This window comes from Nyctibius grandis, chromosome 30, assembly GCF_013368605.1.
Source record: "Nyctibius grandis isolate bNycGra1 chromosome 30, bNycGra1.pri, whole genome shotgun sequence".
In the NCBI taxonomy this organism is placed as follows: Eukaryota; Metazoa; Chordata; class Aves; order Nyctibiiformes; family Nyctibiidae; genus Nyctibius; species Nyctibius grandis.
This window is the reverse complement of record NC_090687.1, coordinates 2,912,082-2,934,039: the sequence shown is the minus strand read 5'-3', so window position 1 is coordinate 2,934,039 and position 21,958 is coordinate 2,912,082. Positions and strand designations below refer to the sequence as shown.

The 21,958-nt window shown below is 47.6% G+C and overlaps 1 protein-coding gene across 4 annotated transcripts in view; it reads right to left on the bottom strand.

The window, feature by feature from the left end:
• Window positions 1-21,958, bottom strand: part of MGRN1 (mahogunin ring finger 1) — a 54,597-nt gene that overhangs the window by 12,949 nt on the left and 19,690 nt on the right. For all 4 annotated transcript variants that reach the window (XM_068420088.1, XM_068420085.1, XM_068420086.1 and 1 more), the window contains exons 5-8: window positions 12,414-12,531; window positions 8,398-8,464; window positions 5,348-5,400; window positions 2,804-2,851 (exon numbers count right to left, since the gene is read on the bottom strand). In XM_068420088.1, the coding sequence (XP_068276189.1) occupies window positions 2,804-2,851; window positions 5,348-5,400; window positions 8,398-8,464; window positions 12,414-12,531 (286 nt within the window). The remainder of the gene's footprint in view (window positions 1-2,803; window positions 2,852-5,347; window positions 5,401-8,397; window positions 8,465-12,413; window positions 12,532-21,958) is intronic.

Genomic DNA, 21,958 nt, shown 5'->3' with positions numbered 1-21,958 from the left:
CACGGCAATGAGGTCAGCTGTTGGACTGCTGAGCAAAATCCTCTGCAGCGGCTCACAACTCACCCAGGAAGCTTGGGAACAATTATGTGGGAGATGTCCTTTTGTAACTTGACATTTCAAAGAGAGTCTTGTTACAGCATCCTGACTCCTCAGAGGATCATGACGAGCAACAGTGAGTGCAGAAGTGGTCAGCTCAAAGCAAACAAGAAGTCACGAATGAAGACACCAAAGCCTCTGCAGAAGTCTGTGTTCGCTTTAACTGCTTGCCTCTGAAAATCCCGAGAAGCTCATGTCCCAGTAGGAAAATGGTGAGCAGTGCAACATGGCTCTCACTAGAAAGATCTCTAGGTTTTAAAAGAGTAGGAGTAAATAAGGAGTACGTGATTGTACACAATGCACTCCTTCATGCTTCTCCAACCCATCCTGCACCACATCATCCTTCCAAAGGCTTCTGTTGCTATATACAGCCTCAGCTGATGCACACAGGAGCCACCAGCCAAGTCCAGGTCATGTTTTTCTGCTGATCCATCTGTTTGCATTCATCCACGTTCAATTTCTTTGAACAGGTTGGTACATACATTATAACTGATCTCAGCTGTGAGAACAAAGCAGCTCAGCTCATTATCGGCTGCTTCCTGCTCCCAAAGAGCTTTAGAGATCGATGCACACAAAAGGTACCTGGGAATCCTGGCAATGGCAAGGAGGGGAAGGCAAAAGAAAAGCAGTGATGGGGAAGAACGTACAATGTTGTACTGCAGACATATACTCTATACCTCTGCTCTATGCTCTTACGGGTGCAGATGCTATCTCAGTTTCAGTGGTACTGTGTGTTCTTCTAGCAAGAGCTCCCTTCTATTTTAAAAGCCATGAGAGAGAACATATAAGCATTACATTTTACAAACTGCCAATAAAAAAAAGTACCCACAACCAAACGCTGAGTGGGAAGGTTACACGCTCTGCCAGTAAAGACAGACAAGCACACACTGTTTCACTGCAGGAGTCAGCTAACCATGCTGTGGCAGGGTGGGAACTTCCCTAGAGAGCACTTCCACCAAGACAGCCCTCCATCGGGGCAGTCCGGAGTGCTGGATGGAGAACATTACACACTGTTAGTGTGCACAGTCACCCAACAGCCACTCAGAGAGCTCACAGCCATGTAACCACTGTTCTTAAGAAAAAAATCCCCCCAAAAACCCACAAGCAAGATAAATGGCTTTTCATCAGCTCATGAATGCTCTTCTCTGATCAGAAGAACATGTGAGAAAGAGGCACTGCTGGTATCACACTGCTCTGCTCCCTCAGCGCTCGGGCAGCCCCTGCCAGCACGGCACACAAGCTCTCCCTTCAGAGTCATGGCTCTTCTGGATGTTCCCACTACAAACCTGCCTTCGCACGCTCTGTAGACTCCCTTCTAGAACAGTCTCTGGCTGTCTTTATTAAAAATACCTGTGAGATCCAGATCGATCAACCAGCCAGGAGATCATGCTGCCACACAGCTGAGTTAAGCACCAAGGAAGGGAGAGGAGCATAGGGCAGTCTGGGACACACAGGGCTCACAACAGAGGTCAGGCTGGAACGGCAAGTAACTCACCACTAGCACTGGGCTAAAGCTCTGGCAGCTGCCACTGGGCATAAGCAAGCGTGGAGGATGGGCTGTGAGTTTCTGCACAGCACTGATGAGGCAGACAGTGAATTACTGAACGTAATTTTGATCTGTGATTAACTGGTACTTATTAGTGGCTCTTTTCTGACTTGGGGACTGGAAGGAACATCTTAGAGCAAAAAGTGTCTAACCAAGGCACTTAATGACCTTCTTGGTAGTAAAAGACTTTTTAATTCAGATCAGAAAACCCTGGCCATCAAGCACAAGCAGCTGAAGTCACACATGTTCAAAGCAGAAACACAGCACACATCTAAAGGTGAAGAGACAGACCACCAAAATCTCATCTCTCTCTCCAAGATATTTCAAGCCGATCCTTGCAGCAGGATTACCACCAGATTTCCTTTCAGAAGCTGGAATTCTTGGCAATCTTAGCAGTCTGCAGTTGCTTATGTATTTCTCTCTATGCAAGACTGGATGCAATTTCAATCCTGATAAGGCAGTGCACAGCTTCTGTGCATCACACCACACTGGACTGGGCTAAAAGAGGGCTACAGATCCCTAATGTTTCCCTGTTTGCCAGTCTCCCTTCTACCCTTCCCCTCGTAACACGTGCAGTCTGGTACATGAACAACAACTCCAAAGCAAGACCGTTTCTGTGACTGCTCAAGTCCCAGGGTACTCGTAAGGGAGAGGCAAGATGAGCTGAAAGGTCTCAGTCCCTCAGGCTGCTCCGAAGTTACCATGGGCACAACAAGGAAGCTCGTGCAGGGAGAAGCTGTTTGCTCACTTATGCAAACCTAATTTACTTGCACCTACACAGACATGGAAGCATCAACACTGTTGTCCATCTGGGGGCTCTGCCAGTTTTGTATTCAAGCACCAAATGCCAGCAAGGCAGGAACGTGTAGGGAAGACTGGATCTATACATAGAGCCTGCCTCCCAGAGGAGCACAAAGAGACCTGCACCACCATTCTGCCAGTCCCACGCTGCCACATTTGTTCCCCCAACACATGTCTGGCTGTGCAACAACCCACCCAACGTTAAGGGCTGCCAGCTTGCTTGTGATATCTGAGCTCACAAGGTGAGATCTCAGGCTCCCAGGGAACTAACATTGAAGGCTCTCACAGGGGACAGTTGGGCACCTGTGGGACACCAGCAAATGTCTTTAACCAAGCAGCAGACAGGACAGAGGTACTTACGATCTGCTTCTGTTTTAACGGCTTCACGGAAAAACTGCCATCGACGTGCTAGGAGGAAAAAAAAGGAAATGTATTACATAGCTAAGTGTACAAATTAGGAGTAAAACAGACTCGTGATCAGAGTTGGTGTCTTCTACCTAAGGGGAGGGCTGCATATGTATAACCAGGACAGCCTGAACGGCAATCATTCCCAGCAGAGTTAGTGGAGCAGGGTATCACAGTGCTCCTTCTCTGCTCCAGTGCAGAGCTAGATGGACTTGGCTTAAGTTAAACCTGGCTGAAGTGGGACAGAGCATACACAAAAATCCACTGGCACACTGGATGCTCTCAGGTTGCAAGCAGTCTAACTGGCTGCAAACACTGTAGCAAGCCCAGCAAGACCTGGCAGGGGATATTTGTTAACACCCTAAATAACATCCAGTTACAGAGCCATCCTTGAGGCCAGAGCCCCAGGAGAGCAGGGGGCTGGCACCAGAACAAGGCTTGTCCACTGGATGGAGTCAGAAACAAGTCATGTGTGCTGATCTGATCTTCAAGATACATATAAATAGCAAGTTACCACGGCCTGCTGGTCTGTCTGTCCCCTAAGCATGCTCTGGTGATCAGCAGCAGTGTTTATTAGCAAGGATCTCCTCTGGATTTATGGACCTACACTTCAAACATTGCAATTATTCTAAGGATGGGGAATATATTTCAATCAAAGAGGGAGGAGAAAGAACTCAACAAGCACTTTGCCCTGGGACTTTTTATTAAAAGAAAGATTTTGATCTTGTTTTAAGCATTCAGTGGAAGATGAGAAGTAGGAAGTGGAAGTAGAAGTAGGAAGCTCCCTCTCACAGCACGCACAGACTAGAAAAAGAAGGGAAGCACTTTCAATCCTTGAGCTCAGACCTGGACATGGGACATAACCCAGCATTGATGGAATGGCCTGACCAGCTTTAGTTGGTTCCCAGTTTTGCTGCATACCTTGTTCAGCTCCCTGAGCAATAAGGGGCTTTTGCCATCACCTTTGTGCATCCAGAGAGCTCAGAGGTTCTGCACAGTATGTGGAATTTACTCACATCATCAGATCCAAAGCCTGACCTGAACCTAGCTACAACCAACAAGCTATGAAGGCAATAGCCAGGGGAGCACAGGTGAGTCTCGCAGATGAGGAAGGCAAACATGCGTGGGATACTTCAAAATCAGGCTGTAACAAGTGGGAAGCTGGTGATCTCATCTATTTTTCTCTCCTCAGAAATGGCTGATCATTCATTTTTCAAGGCTAGGGGGTCTCCATCTACAGCACTTTCCCACCAAGATGACAGATGGACTCCAAATACTACAGCCTTCCCCAAGGACCCACTGCCCACACTGTCCTCTCCCAGGTGCTGCTGAAAAATGACTGGGGATTCCAGTGTGTTTTGTTTTTTCAGATCAGCTGGAGGAGGAAACCAGAAGAATAACATCCCTGCCCTAGTCCCAGGGGTGCTGCAGCTGCCCATCTGATTTCTGACAGATGTCTAGTTGCCAGGAGTAGAACCACCCACAGAGCCAGTGCTCAGAGCAGCCTTTCTAATACAGGAAACCACATTTTCTTCACATACTAAGTCCAACAAAAAAGTGACCTAGAACACTTAGATCATCTTCCAGCCACAGGACTTCCTTAGGACTGACTGTGCTTCCCGTGCCCTCTGACTCAGCTTGTCACCATCCACATTATCCTCCTGGGAGGAACAGAATAAGACCTGTCAGCTTGCTCAGGGATACGGCAGGAGCCAAGCAGATTGAGAAACAGAAGTCATTCCACATGTCAGCCTGGAAGTGGGGAATTTCTAACAGCACAGCATTGATGCTGTCCCCCTCTACATGCCCAGCTCTCCTTCAGCATCTCTTGCCTCATCTGAGCATGTCGCTACAAGTACCACTTGCCCAGGATATGTGTCTGCAGTATTACCACAACCAGACACAACATGGTGCAGTTATGGATCTTGAAACTGTTTTCAGGGTCCAGTTATCATGGGAAGGGATTGTGTTATCAAGGCTTGTGCAGACAGCTTGGCTTAGCCTTACCATGCAGGCAGTGGTCAGCTACATCAAACACGCCACCGAAAAGTAGTGGAGCTCAAAGTCTTTACGCAGGATGTATCCTAATTCTTTAAAAGGGCTTGGTGCTATGTGTAAACTAAGGCCAAAGAATGGTGTGACAGGGTCTGGACACAGCAGATCTGGTTCTGCAAAGAGATCATGAGGCCCTGGAAAACTGCATGGTAGCAGCCATGGTCAACACCTTCCACTCTCGAACATCACAGCCACGGAGGCACACCCACACACAGGAAACACCAGCTACAATTAGCTGAGTGACCAGCTCAGGTACAAATGATAATTACAGGCTGCACAGGAGCTGCTGCAAGCAATTATTTGTACTACAATAGCACTCGGGAACCCCAGTCACGGGCCAGGACTGCACTGTGCTAAGTGCTATATAAATACAAACTAATGACCCATGGAAGTGTTTACATATACAAGAACAGGAACTGAGCAGGGAAAAAAGAACTCATTTACCTTTTCAAAGGCAGCCAGAAGAACATGGGCATGACCCGTCACCTCAACCACCACTGCAAAAAGAGAAAGAGCAGTCCTGGTTAAACCTTGAAGACAGCACAAGCATAAAACTACCACGAGCTGAATTTTAGTCCATTTACAATTTCTACACCACCACCTGTTCTATCTTCATCTCCTCTTGCAATTTAAAACTTTTCTCATCTTGTCATCAGGTTGGTTCATCTCACACTCCTGCAGAGCAAGAACAAAGCCCTGCTGGGCTCTGTGGTGGGCCCTACACAGACCTGCCTTCATTGTCTGGGGTGCTCCAAACCATCCCACTTTATTTTCAGAGGCTGGAATGGGAAAGTAAAACAAAGAGCTCAGTGGGATTCTGCTCTCCCCTCAAATTCCTGTTCTTAATTACCTGAATTTATCATAGAGATTAATAAATCCATCTGGTTTAACAGCAGTTGGCAGCACTTCCAGCCCTGGTAATTATCACTTTATTTCGCTCTAATCCAACATGCTTATAAAACATTTATTTCTCATACCAGTTTTGGAGACTGAAACACCTCTGTACAGTTCTTTGATTTTTTCCCCAAACATCACATCTTCCCTCTTCCAAACTCGAGGCTTCCCTCTTAATCCAACAGCACTGAGAAGAGGCTGTCAGAGGTTTCTGTACTGCATTCATGGCTCCCTCAGCAAATAAAAATACAGAACAGAGGTACAATCCCAGTCTCTCTGGCTCAAGACTCTAAGGTTCTGTTCAGCTCCAACTGGTTGGATCCTTTGGCTTAATTATGTTCAGACTCATCATATGGAAATTGGAGACGGAGGTCGTGGAGGAGTCACCAAGGGATGGGAAAGCTTGTAACCACCTCGCCCTGCCTGGACCGACAAGTACCCGGCTGGGCTCAGCACGTGCAGAAGAGCTGGCAGACACTACTACCAGCTCTGTGCCAGAAGGTGAACAGCTGAAGGAAGCAACTCCTGCGTTGTCTAAAAGGGAGAGGAGCTCGACAGCTTCCTTTGGGCTCCCAGAACAAGAGACAAGAGGAACCATTCACTGGACTATGGCACACAGATCGTGTTTGGAAGCAGCAGTATGTGGGAGAAGAGAGTCCATGCCTGTGGATTTGCTGGGCAACTGAGATCAGTCATGGCAATTTGGGCGCAATCAGGAACATAATGGCATGCAGAAAAGAGGGCTAAAACTAGGAATTCATCTGCTTGCTCCTCCCACTGCCAGCCAAGAGGAAGGCTGTTCTAGCTCCCTCAGTAAATGACATTCAGGTCCCTCTCCAGAGTTCGAGTAGCCAAGTAAGAGAGAACAGGCATCGCTTCCCTTCACATCCTCCGTGGCATTCAAGCAGCGTGTGTGTGGCTGGAGCTGTGACCCGTTTTGCACAGCACCTTCCCTCCCCAAAGGGCTCCTGTACCTTTCCCTGAGACCAGTCGCGCTGGCAGGAATGGGAGAGGGCTAACATTGCAAGTCCACATTCTTCAAAGCACGCAAACATCTCCTGGCAGAATTCAGTCCAAACCAACATCTCACTGACTGCTATTTTAATTTGCCATTCAATTTTATTTAATACAAGCAGTTACAGGCCAGCTGTAAGTTTCCAGGTCCTCCAAACACACAAGGCCGGCTCATTCCAGTCCCATCAGTTAAAAAAGAATCAAAATACACAACGATTTCCTCAAACCTCGCTCAAGTGTCACATATTTTTGTGCTGATATTCTTTCCAGGAGGGGATTTAAAAGCAATTGCCTTTCCAGGTCATTAAGATAGATGTGTGCTATTGCCTAAGACTGGACATGGTATGTGCATAAATGTATGCTTCCCATGCTGCCTCCTGTTCTATTTTTTGTTCTTCTAGGCATGCCCAACATTAGAAAGTACAAACACGTTGCCAAAAGCTCCATAAACAGAGGAAAGTGTTTTATATTTATGGTCAAGAAATATACATCTCTGTCAATTTTACTAACAGTGCCTGAAATAACTCAAAATAGGTGCACTTTAGAAGTAATTTCCTTCATGGTGCACTGTGCTTTGTTAGTCACACCTTAAATTGGTTCATCCAGTTCTATTTCACTCTGCTTGAAGGACTGTAAAATAACGCAATGAATTTCTGGACACTTTCACATCTACAACACAAAAAACTGAGCACAGTGACTGCACTAAACAATGCAATCAACAATGGATTTTTTCCTTTCTAATTATTCTTAAATTTTGTACAAAATGTTACAAAATACAGAAGTGAAATGCTGGTCCTGCTGACCACAACAGCCCCCAATTTTAAAGAAAATGTGACTTCCTTGTGCCCTTTTTACTGCTGACGCTCAGAATGAGTGCAAACACACAGAGCCCAAAAGCACACCCCCCCTAAGGAACACACCGTGCAAGGTGAGTGACAATCTAAACACTTACCAGACTTCCCTCCCCAAAATGGCAAGGTGCTTTAAAACCCATCAACAATATCATTTCTCAAAGGTTATGCTGTTTAATTGTAACCATTCAGCACCCTTCAGAAAAAGCAGGCGAATTGTCAACTGCCAAACGGAGCTGTATTGGGTTGAACAGCAGCCTGAGCATTTTAAAGCCTTTTCTTTATCTCTGACCATTCCTAGGGGAAGACCCACCCTAGTTAGCTAGAGCTTTTATGAAGACAACTTACCCCTCAAAGCGGGGAAAAGACCAACTCCCTCCTTGCCTTACAAAGAGAGAGGAAGTCATTTGCTCCAGTTTGTGCCTGGCATTGGTGGCAGAGCCAGGAGCTCTCCCAACGCCACACCAACACTAAATACCTGGCCATTTTCTCCTGTAAAAAATGGAGGCTGTTTTTAAAAGCATGTTTTTATGTAAGAACACGTGCTTAGCTGGGCCCTTTTAATACAGGGAAGTTAAGGTGAACTCTTGAAATATTTTTATTCTGGAAAGGCTCCCCAAACCTTTGCTACAAGTAAAATGTTTTCGTCATTGCAGTAGGAGGCCTGCCCTGAAGGAGGCACATAACCTCAAAGAGAGCTAGAAGAAGACCAAGGCAGCGCACCACCCTGCTTACCATCCCCTTCATCCACCACGGCTCGGATGACCACAGGGAACACACCACGATCCAAGTCAAAGTTCAGCTGAGGGAAAGAAACGAGATGAGGTTAGTCAATTCACACCACGCTTGCCTGAAGACAACGCTTGAGATAGCGTTAACATCAGAGGAATGAAGGCTCCTTCTGATGGGCCCCAGACCCTGATCTCAAAAGGACATGACAGAGCAGAAGGATTTAAAATTCAGACACCAACTTTCAAAGGGAGTCAGTCAGAATAACTACAACATATATACATTGACATGGTGCTAAACGCCAACTGTGGCTAGCAAAGGAAAGGATCCCTGTTTGGATTTGATGTTATTTAATTCTCACTAATTCAGATAGCCTGAAAAACTCCTAAGTGATTTGCAGTAGGACAAGTTTCTCAAAATATAACTAGTGCCACAGTTTTGCTTATGTATGGTAGGATATACCGGTTATAGCACAGCAGTACACGTTATGCCCCCTATACCACAAAAGAAACCCAACTCCTGTATGAAGATCTTGAAGATGTGAGAAAAATCTGTGAAACTTCAAGCTCACACAACACTTTAAGGAAACACCAGACTGATTTCCATCTCTTGGCACGTCAGGAAATTCAGGTCCTTGGCCTTCTAATGGGCAAGAACAAAAATTTAAGATCTCACTTGAGTAAAAGGAAAACAGACTCAATTACTTCCTTTGCCCTGCACTTCATTAAAGCACTTCAAAAGCTCCATGTCATCTTATAAACACAAGAAAAATGCAACCTTACAAACACGGTCCTATGCCAGGAACGGAAGTGGTTCAGAGACTGGATTTCTGGTGTTTTTGTGTCTCATCTCTTGCCAAGAGAGAAAAAAATGTCATTTCATGATGGTGCTCCAGGTAGTCTGTTCTCAGTTCTCCAGTGGAAACTGAGACCCAATTCGAAGCACTGCAGCACCGTTCAGTTAGTGCTTCGGGGCTAACAACCCCAACATCATTTGCAGCATGATTTTCTCCAGCCAGTCCCTCAAAAGATAAACTATCAAGACAGCCATTGGCATTGGCACAAATGGCAACCCAAAACACCCAGACTGGAGAGAACATGACCCTCAGCCTTAACATAGTTGAAAATGGGTCCTCCTCAAATGAATTACAACCTAAATGTTCATCCTGAAATGAATGATAACTGGGCACTGGGAGACAACACACCCTGGCAGCCACCAGCCAAGTGTGCCGTAGCCCATTAGCCACATGGCTGCGCCTCTGCCAAGAGCTGCAGGCACATGCTTCAGACTGCAACAGCTCACTAACCTTCCACAGGAGGCGTGGGGGGAACAGGGAATCGCAAGACTGCTGCTCTTCTGTCCACAGCTGCACACTCCTCGTGCAGGTTACACACCTTTGGGGCCACTCAGCTTCTGCAGCGCTTTCTAGAAGCGACTCTTAGCTGCGTAACAAAGCTTTGCACACACACCCCGCCCCGTTCAAACGTGCAAACCTGATTCCAAACAGAAAGCGTGTGCTGGAAGACCTTATGATCTGACCGAGCTACTCTTCAAACCTGAGGGATGCTGATTTTCATCCTCTGTATGATGGTTTTACGTTTTAATCCTCTTTTAAACTACCAGAATCTCTTTCCAAAACAACAGAGTAACAGAGCGAACACAAAAATATCATTTAACCTCTCAGTATTTGTTACAGAAGAGACTCACTGAGCCGCTGTTTTCCAGCTTGCATTTTTGGACCATTATGGCATGCCACAGAGGGAAAATTCATCGAGGACAATTGATTAAAATTGCTGAAAGAAGCTTATGGTTTTGCTTTGCTTCCTGCTCTGATTTATTACTGTACGACAACAGTTCCTGTTTGTCCACTTGAAGGGAAAGTCACATCACAGCATTGTGGTTGCTTTACGATATAAACTTTTGCATTCTCAAACAAAAGGCCTCTTTAAGGGTCCATTTCACATTCATTTTTAGGGACCTGAAAACAACTGTCTCAACACAAGCCATACGCTATAACTTGCAAGCAAACCAGTATATTACGAAGACAAAGCAAACTTTTATAAAGCTTTCCACATAACAACCCAACAGAACATTATTTTCCCTTCTGTTGGCCAGCCAAGAACTACATCATGTGCGAGTATTACACTGAGCAAAAATATGAAGTAAATCTGGGTTTTTTGGACAACGCCAATAACAAAGCTGGAAAGCAATCTGAAGCATGCAATTGCACACAGCTGAGTGATACCACTCTGCCAGCAACCCCAGATAAAAGTGCTGCGTTTCAGTGGCCAGTTAAGATTTAGCCATATGCATTTTACTGGACTTGAGAGGACAAGGACTGGTATGTACACAGAGCCAAAATGGGGGAAGAAACTCTTCCGAATCACAGTGCTTGTTCCACATTTTTCCCACAACCAGAGCTCCCAGTAACACCAATGAAAAAAGAGGAGCCAGAGGATGCAGCAGAATCAAGCAAAGGGACCTAGAAGCTTACTTTCCCGCAGCATCTCTCCCTTTAAGGTGTCAAAGGGACATGACCTTAGGACTCGAGTTAAAACCTTGCTGGCAGGAATAAAAGTGAAAATAAAGCTTCTCAATTCTTTAAGAAGAAAGGGATCCGAGCTCCTGCTTTCCAGCGCTCTCAGACGACAGAAGGGATTGAAAAGCAGCTCTTCCAGGCTTTTGTAGGCTGAACTTGTGAAATCATCTATTGGCAGAGAAGCCAAGACATCAGGAGACCAGACTCTGCAGGCTCTTGGTAACCGCCACAGCATTTGTTAAGGCACGGGACTGATTATAGTTATAACTGTAACTTCAAGACAATAGCTATTCAATCTTTTCAAAATACATGAAAGATTACTTTCTTCCTTTTTTGTTTCTTTTTTCTTTTCTTTCTTTTTTTTTTTTTTTCAATAGGTGGTTATCTACCAGAGTTCACATACACAATACTCTTGTACAGGCTTGGGTCAGGAAATGAACCCTGTATCAGTGATGGCCTGGGAGAGAGGTCCACAGGAACAAATATATCAGCAGTAGCTACAGACCAACTCTTCTGCATCAGAAATATCTTATGGCAATTCTGCACAGAGCAGGGGAAAGACCAAGGCCTCCCTGCCCTGCGTCATACGCAGGGGAAGCTCTTCGGTCAAAGCTCAGAGGCTCAAGAAGCAGAGAGTTACTGCCTGGGTTGGAATTTTGCAAAGATACCAAAATTAACAGGACTGCACAGATCTTGCTATGTAGTAAAAGCCATGGAGCTTAATTAAAACCAAGCCCTCGTCTGTTTGCAATTACGGGTTAAACTAAAAGGAGGAAGGCATTCCCTTATTCAGCATTAATGCACCAGCGTGAATCTGCCCCAGAAGGGAGAGTATGCCCCCCAACACTGTACTGCTACAGCTAATGATGAGGATGTGGCCCTGAAACAGAACAGGACTCTTCCAGAGCAATGGTCTCCAAACTATTTTGACTATTCATCCCATCAGTAAAAAACTTTGAGCACGTACTCCCAATATATGTATATTTATTATTTATAAGATATATACATGTAGTACCGAAGTTCTTCCTGCACCCCAATGAACTGTCTTGCATGCAGCCCACTTTGGAGGCCACTGTTCTGGAGGACCAGCCAAAACAGAGAGAACAAGACAGACACTTGTTCCCGCAAGCTCTTTGGCTGGCAGGGAGAGGAAGGCTGAGGAGTGGCGGGTTCCTGCAGGAAGAGCTCCGTGCCAATCTCTGCAGTCTCCCTCCTACACCTGATGCTGGGATGCCAGCTGATCAGCGATATCAAAAAGTAATTTCTCTGGGTTTCTTCTCTGTTTGCCTGATCTACCAGCCAAGTTCCCATACAGTGTTCATACCTGCTCCTCCCAGGACTCCAATCGTCTCATGCCCACAAAACATGCCATGGCAGCTGGGAAAGTGTGTCTTCCAGCCATAACTTCATGGCACTAAATGGAGTCCAGTGCTTCCGGGACAAGAGGGTTATGGAAAGAAGGGGACACTGAGAAGAGACTTACCTCATCATCCTTCCAGTTTGAGAAATCAATCTTGAAGGAAGGCAGGGAGAATTGCTGGCTTACCCCTCTCTTGTAATGAACCGTCTCCGACTGCAGAGAGGGATTCTTTGTGCTGTATCTGAAGAAAGGGGGGAAAAAAAAACTTGCTGTAACAAAAGATTGCTCTCTGCTAGGCTCTCATTCATCCACGCCTGTCCGCCTTTCAGGAATCACAAGTGGCAGCTCTAAGAGGCAGAGCTGGCAGCGGCTGGCAGCCATTCAGTGGGGATACAAAAAGGGAAGGGAAAGGTCAAAGCAAGAAGGTGAGCACAGGGAAGGGAAAGCAGCGCAGACAGGCAAGGTCTGACTGGATCCATACTGACCTGCCTGGAAACACTGAGTTTTGAGGAGTACAGTGGGGTGCGGCAGTCTGGCAAAGGCTAGCTCCCTAAATCCAGGGCCTAGGCAACGCTGGCTTTCAGCCCAGCACAGTCTTATTTTCTACAGGAAACATAGGAAGAAGGAGCAATGATCTAACAGTGGCAACACACAGCCCAACACGGCACTGAAAGGTCTCCCATGCCTCCATGGGACAGCTCTGCAGTGAGGAATGATGCTTGGCTCGCCATCATCCCTGTAAGCAAGGGCCATTCCAATTCACTCCTCTATTCCTCATGTGCTCCCCCAGAGGTGTTGCAGGGCTCCCAAAACCACCAGAGAAACACCAGACAGTCCTCTGCGACGGCCACCTAGGGAAGAGTCACAACTCTTCCACTGTCTCAAGGCCTGGCACTGAAACGCCAGCACTGCCAGGCTGGGATGAACATCTCTGGAATTGGACTACAGCTACCATCCACCATCTCCTGCACCCAGAGCCCACCCAGCGCTGCCTGCCCCAAGAGAGACATCTCACTGCCCACCGACCGTCACTACAAACGGTGCGATTCACACTGGGCTTCAGTGGCAAAACACGACTGAGAAGTTTTCACTCCTTTCTGGAGGGTGATTTCTGAGCTGGATGTGCGCAGCCCCTCGCCATGCCAATTCTGGCACAGGAGAGGAGGCAGTGAAGTGCAAAGCAGAGTGGGAACATCCGAAGCTGGTTTCACCACCAAAGCCTTTGTTGTTGAGCCACCAACCGTGTGTTCAGAGCATGTTGACAAACCGGAGAGAAAGTGAGAGATGCCTTGCCCAAGAGGCTTCCACTGCAGAAACAACAATCTCCCCCGGCACAGTGACGAGGCAGGTCTAGCTCCGGCTCTACCAGAAAGACTTTAACAGCCAGTCACAGTAATGGGATGTTATCTCTTCTGCACACCAACCATCACTTCCTAAGCAGAGCTTCACACAGTAATCCTGCGAGAGCGCTGGCCTCCAGCCACTGCACACTGAGCAGCTACAAGCTCGAAGCCTTGTTGACTGTTCAAACTTGATTGCCACTGTTCTTGGCTGACCAGACAGCCCAGGGACAGGCTCCAGGGACAGGTGTCACATTAGCACCAGGAACTCTAGGCTGAGTTTTTCCTTAATTCAATTTGGGATATCACACAGGATCCCCTGACAACCAGCTCCTCAGATTTTGCTGATTCCATTTCTCAAAGAATAACACAGGCAGTGCTACTGCCAGCCCTGTGAAGGAGACACCACCAGAGGATATCATGGCACTTGACGTGGCCGATTCAGTACAGAGTCCTGTCAAGAAGAGCAGATAACAGAGTGTGCACAAAGGCAAAGAGAATCCTTGTTTGAAAAACAGGGTTCTGTACTTTTGAGGACATTCAGCTATTCTGAAACACAGACACAGCTTACAAATCACCAGGTAGGTAAGCAAAGGTTGGAAAGCTCCAAGCTCCTTCAGCCTAACTACACTTTGTGGAGGAGCGCAGCACACCAGAAGGGGATGGCAATACAAAGCTTTTCTACAGCCGAGGTAATGCCTTCTGGTTTCTGCAAGCCAGGAGCAAGAGGGCTGGGCAGCTCACAGCTCAATCCCAGAGGGGGTGAAGCAAAAAACCGTGGGAAAAGCCCGAGGTGCAGAGTCAATCAAGAACTGCAGAACTGAGCATCACACCAGAGATGTGAAGATTGGGCTGGAGGATGGCAGAGGTGATTAGAGAGGACATGCCTGAACCTTAAAACTCAGCTTTAAGCGATGCTGTGGAAACTTTACACTCAAGAGCTATAGCTCTGGCAGCTACCTCCTGCCAGAGTGCAAGAGCCCACAGAGACAGGGGGCTGCCCTCCAGGGCTCAGGCCAGCCAGCACTGTAACACAGAGCCTTGAAGCACAAAGATTAGGATGCATTTTGCAGCTGAAGGTGTAAGAACCTGGATACCAGAAGATGACAAATACTTACTAATTCCTCTCAAACCCAAGGAGGAAAAACCAGGCTCCCCACTGGCACGAACTGCTGCCTTTTTGTGGAAAGCTAGTGTAATTCCTGCACCCTCTGAGGATCCAGAAGGCTTATCAAGGGTCACAAGATTCATGTTAAATTCTGGAAGGCCGTGACAAAGGCCAGGTTCACCACATGCACTCTGCTCTTCCTGCCAAGGCAGGTGCATGATGTTATTTATGACAACACCTTACCCTCAAAGACCATTCTGTACCGCGCTGAAATTGTGCTGCTTTACTAGAAGGTCTCACTCCATCCTTTGCATTTAAAGCATGGTGTGGGAGAGATCAGAATGACAGGTCTTTTATGTGTGAATTACAGAGCGAGCAATTGAGTGAAGTTTTATTTACTGAGTTGTCAAGCACAATGAATAGAGCAAGCCTGTATCTAGCTCCTTTTGTGGCACTCTCAAAGCTTCCCAGCTCTGCAGACAGCCACAGTTCTCTCTCTACAGCTGGGAAAGCAGGGGATGGAAGAGTGACTTATTTAAGGTGACAGCAAGTCAGGAACCTACTAGAAATAAAGTGCAGAGGAGAGAAAGGAGGTCAGAGGCTGCCTGGATGACATGCACCACAGCAGCACCGGGAAAGGGATGTAAACACGCTGATGGTGAGTGCCAGGAAGGCTGGAGGGCCTGCACTTACAGCACCAGAAAGCCAAACCAGTCTAGACCAGGAAAACGAGTAACACTGTTCCAAGGAGGATGGGATAGACTTGCTGCTCTCACCATTCCTGAGAAAAGAAATAAACCAGGTACACAGATTTTCTGAGCTGAAGAGTATGACAAAGATACCAAGGAGGCTTCCCCAAGTGAACCAAGTATGCTCTGTGCCTTGGACTGTGTGACTGCCTAGCCTCCACTGCCAAAACGCAGGTCAGACTTGGATCTGAACACCCAGACTGAATGCTGGAGACCCCCAGTCAGCAGCCAGTGCCGAGGCTGCCGAGCACCAGCGGGCCAAGAGCCTGGTGAATTCCCTGGAAGCACTGGTGATCCCACATGATCCCAGAGATCGATCACGTTTCTAAGGTGATGCACAGGATCCACTGCACAAGTACGCGCTCCTCGTGCTGCATGGAAGGACAACCTGGCAAGCTGCTACAGAGCAAGTATCCTGCATATTAGTGTCTAAATGGTCTCTACTCATCCCCAGCTCTTTTTGTTGCCATCTGCTGTATTCACAAGTCTTCTATCCCCTGCCTATGCTGCTGTGTGCTTACAGCAAACACAAGTGGAGAAGCTCTGTAGCGCAACGGAGATGCACTGCAGAAAAAGAGAGCAGGTATTAAGAATAAAGGATAGCAGAGAAGCAACGCACTGCCTCTCCCTGGATAAAGCCTGAAAGCTGAACGTTTGGGCTGTGATTTTCAGTCTGCACCAGGCCAGCTCTCCATCCATACGGCAGGGCTAACAAAACCACCTCGCAATCACTGGCAGCTCAGGACAATGGAGAAGCGGGGTCTGTCCTGTTAGGTCAGGGCCAAAGAGAAATCCCCTGTCACATTTTTTTAAACCCATTTGTTGGGTCAGGTACCCCTGACAGCGTGAGAATCACCAGCAACGCGAGGTGCCACACCGCTGACTGCAGCAGCAGCCCCCAGCTCTGTCCTCGGCATTCATGCAGCCCATCTCCTCCCGCAAGCTCTCCAACACACCTTTACTCTCACAAAGCAAAACTTACACCCCGCACTGACTCCTTCCTCCCCCACGCCAAATCCTTCCACCCCCCAAAACCAGCTGTGTATTGGAGAACAGGCCCTGTGACTACATCATAGTGACTTTTGAGAGAACAGGAAACAAACTAGAATTATTCCCCAGTCTCACTTCTTCACCAGCTGAGATGCACTTGCTGCCTGCACAGAGCAACTCAGCCTGTGGCTCACGCAGGCCTCTCCCTGTACGCAGTCCAGACTTGCTGCTGGGTACATGTAGACCTTAAGTAGCTCCCAAGCCATCAGTGGGAGCCTTTCAGGAACCTCTGGCTAAGCAGAGCTAAACTTCTGTTGCTACACGCTCACTGGAGATGCAACAAGAACGTGTGGGTGTGATTCCCCCTCTTGCTCATCCCTGATCAGCGCCTGGGGAAGTTCTCAGCAGGGCACCAGTCCCAACTCGTGCAGATTTCTTCACTACTGCGCTCCTCACGCTCAGCTCTGCCTGGCACTGGGGGCTGCCTCAGACAGTCAAAAGACGGTTCCTGTCACCACAAGCACGCTGGGACCCCTGACCGAGAAGCACCAAGCGAGGATCCTAGTGAGCTTGCCTCAGAGTTGCACAGAGCACTGGCCAGACCCCATTCCTCGGAGAAAAGCAGGATGCACGTCGCAATGTTGCCCTGAGGTACTGGTTTTGACTAGTAATGGCTGAGAGACAGCCTGCGCTTTGAAGAGCCTGAGAACAAAATAAGAGTCCTCTTTCTTTAGTAACAGCTACGCACGTTGCATGGCAATCTGCAGTGAACCACGGACAAGGCACAGTTACTGAAGGCAGAATTATACGAGAGCTTTAGAGAGTGCTCAGGAACTAATTCTTCCACTGCTACAGGCTGTGACTGCCTGTCAGGCTCCATGTCCTCTTACAGGTGACGAGGAGGGAGGCAGTCACATTCTGCTGGTGTTCAAAGGGGCCAGGAGTTGATGTGGAGCAACCACGCTGGCCCCCCTCTCTCTCCCACCCGCACATTCCCCTTTCATTTTGGGCCAGAATCTCACAGGTCAGCTTTTGGGAAGAGGGAAGTTGAATAAGTGTCTCATCTCAAAGTGATTTTTATTGATAAAAGAAACAATACCAAAAGATAAAAAGGCCGTAGCCCTGGGTCTCGGTGAGAGTTAGGCAACATCCAGTCCAGCGAGGCTCCCACACAGAGTTTGGAGGTTAACTGGGTGCTGAGTTGGTGCATTGCAGTCCCTGCCAGCCTTCTCCTCCCCTCCTGCTTCCTCCCAGGACTGAGTGTCCACTCGAGGCCAGGAGGAAACACACACCTCACCACGCAGCTGAGCCCCTGCCACCCACATCCCGCTCCAGCACCTGCAGAGCTCTGCCTTTGGCTGCTGAACTCACTGCTGAGAGCACCGCGCTCGCGGCTCCAGCCAGGCTTCAGAGCCGGCAGCTTACACAACAGCTACACAGAGAGGCACAAAGGCCAGAACTCTTATTAAAGACAGAGGGTTTGTCTGCTCCCTGAAATCTATAGAATTTAGCTCTCCAGCCTGTGAACTTTGCACACTACAGCGTTCCCTTGGGGACTGGTGTCTGCCTGGATCAAAGCAGGTTTCGGCTGTAAAGGCTTGAGCCTAGCAAAAACCGGCACTCGCCTCTGATTTCCTCACACAGGAGAAATCTCTCTGCACAAAGAATTCATATTAATCACCACAGTCCACAGCCAAAAGCAGCAAGAGCACCTTTCAAAGGCCCTGAATAGACTGAGGATATTAAATAACCAAAGGAATATCTGAGTGCTGCTGTCTCTCCTACGCAAGCTTTAGTGAAAACAGCCACGCACTGAGCTACCCATTTCAGTTGGATTTCATTTTGTGAACCAACCACCCAAACTTCCACATGCAGACAGAATATATAATAATTGCTGTGTCACGTTCACCGTCAGCTTGAAAGGCTGCGGTAGGATGTTTGTGATGAGCGTAGCAGGCATTGCAAAACAAACAAGGAAATGAGATTTAAAAAAAAAAAAATATCCAGTACACCCATTTGGGCATCAGCAACACAAACAGCACAGCCCTGAAAAAGGGCAAGGATTGCAGAGCTGGACTGACCTATTTTCATAGTGTTTTCTCTTTATAATGAGAAAACAGACTTGGCAACATCACTAGGGTACAGCAGAGAACCTTTTCTGTCCAAAGAGGAGGATCTTTTTTATAAGAATGGGCTGCAAAACTCAAACCTCTCATGTCGTATTTATCATTAGCTCCTGATCTGCCTGGATTGCTCATGTCTTTAGAGCTGGCTGTTTAAGTGCTTCCAGCTACGGGGCTGGTTTGACTTCTTCCCCTGGGGAAACAACCGCTGCTGTCATGTTTTAACTACACAAGCCTTCCTGCTAGTCGGCAGGATACCTGCAGCTGGAAAAGTCCCGGGGCCCTCCCAGGAACAGGCTAACAGTGTGCACATCAAGGCTTTTACCAGAAAAGGAAGGGATGCACTCGTAGAGCGCACACAAAAAGAGAACAGGAACATCTCTGCAGCCTGCTCCAAAAAACATACCTGTCTCCTAAACCAAAGACATCTAAGTGTACGAACACATGAACCAGTTACTGCAGGAGAAGGCAGGCTGTGAACTGGGAGTCCTTCAACTATTCTCTAGGAGCTGCTGAGGAGTACTGCCAGCCCTGCAATGGAAATGCAATGCAGAGTACCCTCCTGTTTACCTGGGGGGAAATTACACGCTTATGGGCAATCACTAGCGAGTAGTCGACGTACTGCTCACACACCTGCGTGTTTGTGCCTCCTATACGCTACGGCAGAGATTCTCAGGCCATTAGATAGGGCCCATCCTGGTCACCCTTTGCCTTTCGGCCGAGATGGCGGAACCCTTCCTTGCTGCACGTGCCGATCACCTCTACCGCAGGCACGGAGCTGCCTCGCCAGCTGGCTGGCCTTAAAACCCAGTTAGCACCACAGATTCTGACAGCAAATTGCTCTTTGTTTGTAGGACATTTTTGAAGCTGACAGGTACTGCTGTGCCTCAGTGATGCTGAGCAATACAAGGCTCATCCTCACAGGTGAGCAGTCAAGCTGTTATGATGGTTTCCCCAACCAGGGCATTCCCTGCTTTCTACCCAGCTGCTGGGAAACTGAAGCCAAAGGAAAGGACAAACTGAGAAATACCACTCTCTCCACACCAGCCAGGTCACAGACCAACTCCCCAAGAGCACAGCCACCACTAATCAAAGATGAGAGCGGATCCTCAGGGAAGACGCTGTGCTGAAGCTCACTGGGGACACTGCCACAGGGAAGAGAAGCACAGCGGAACAGTTTGCCCATTTCCAAAACCAAAGAAATGGACACAACCAGAAAAATAAATAAAACTGAGGATTATCAGGGGTCTTGAGCTGTTCAGAGGCAGGTCACTGCTAATTCCATGCCATTAAAGAGACTCTGGACATAAGCAGATCTGGTGTCTGTTACCCTTGGGGTAATGCATGAGCTGGTTCTCTGAGAACTCATGTGTTTTACTCTAGAGAGTCTTTAGGCTCACCACAAAGTAACTGGGCAAAAGACACTCAGAAGGTGAGAGCAGCAGTTCCCTCTAGATTTAAACTAATTCCCATTTCATCCAAGAGGCTTCCCCAGATATCTGCACTAGCACCAGAAAGTGGTGGGTACCTTCCCCTAGGCATGGGGCTGCCGAGGTGAAGACACCTCTACCATCACTAACAGCCACACATTTGCCTTCTCCAGACTTTACCGGCCAACTGCGGTGACGATACAGCTCCCTGTGAAACTCAAGAGTTCAACAGTTCAGGACAAGAGGCAGGCAGCAGTTGGGAGCAACGTGTTCCCAAGATCTTGGCTGGGGAACGGTACAGCTGAGCATATCTCCCAGCACAATTACCTGGGAAAGTCTGCTGAACGCGCCTTTGAGACAGGTTAGCACAGGTAGCACATACTGATAAAGCCACCAGCTTTTAAAGGGAGCCCAAATAACCCCAGGAGGAAACTTCCCGGAGTGCAGAGAGAAAGGCTTCCATTTGGTCGTGGAGACCAGCTAATCCTGAAGGCAGGCCCATGGCACACGGAGTGCTGTGGCTCTCAGATGAGCAGAGGCTCTACAGCAAGCAATGCCTCTGCTCAGGGAGAGTCACCTTCCCTCCCCTCCCTCCTCTCACCCCAAATTGTGTGAACATAACAATGTTCCTAGCAGGAGTTTCACATGAGCAGGAGTGCTGATACTATCAGGATCAGTGGTTGTTTCAGCAGAGAAGCAAGAATAACTTGTTTAGCGCTTCTAAGGAGCCATGCTGCAGGCTGGCGACTAGGAGAAAATTTCTGCTTTTGACAAGGGTCCAGAAAGTTTCTCCCATTTTAGGATTTAGCATCAATTTAGGAGAGTGGAAAAAAAAAAAGTGCTTTGTTTTAAAGAGCATCTTCTTCCCAATCAAGTGCTGGACACAGCAGTAGAAAAAGTTTTGAATTTATACAGAGTGCAGCTTTTGCACATGCTTGTTCCTTGAATTAAGCTGTTAGCACCAAGAGAAATTGAGAAAAAGGAAAAACTACCAGCCCAGGCAGGGGGAAGCTGCATTCCTATTAGTGCACTAAAAATGCACTCGCTCCACTTAGAGCTCTAAGAATGCAGCCCAGGTTTTTTTTTTTTCCACTAGAATTTGAAAAGAATAAATCAAAGTAATTATAGCAGTGCCCTTTCAGAATTGCTTTGCAAAGCTGAAATCAGAGCTTCAAAAGGTTTTTACTAGCAGCCAGCAAATCCAGAGAAGCAGAGATGCCTACTTTCGGCAGCTGCACTAGCCCCAAGACGTGCTTCATAAGCCACTTCCACATGGAAAAATAGCCTGGGTTGAATTAAAGCAGCTTATAAAGTCTGTATCTATGTCACTTCCCCCAGCCCTTATTACCTACACATCTGCATGAAATCAGGATCCTGCCTTCCAAAAGGTTCCCTGCCTTCTGGTGCAGCCCCCCACACTTATACATTTATTGTCCAAGAACTCCAGAGCAGAGACAGACAGTTCATCACTCCTATACTATGGGGAAATTAAAGCAAGATTTATTAAATAAAAGGTCAGTGGAAGCAAGAGCTGAATCCGAGCGCGTTGACTTTTGACATAAAGGTTCAGTGCACTGGGCAGCACAGTATCGTCAGCTACATTCGTTAGCGAGGTAATGACTGCTGGCTACTGATCCTGGTTTCGTGCAGAGGCAGGTAGGGCTCATGAACAAAGGCTTCTCCTCCGCCACCTGAACAGAGATCCATCTCTCAGTGAACCATGGACAGGGTGGATTAAGAGAGTTGTGTGAACTTTCAGAAACTCTACCTAGGAATTGTTCCAATTAAACTTAAAAGGCAATTAGGTAGGTCATGTTTGCTGCATGAGCTTTAAAGAACAGACCACAGCAGTTGTGACAGTCACTGGCTTAGTGCATGGCACTAAATTTCAGTAAAACATGTTCTCAAGTGAACCAGAAACTGTGCTT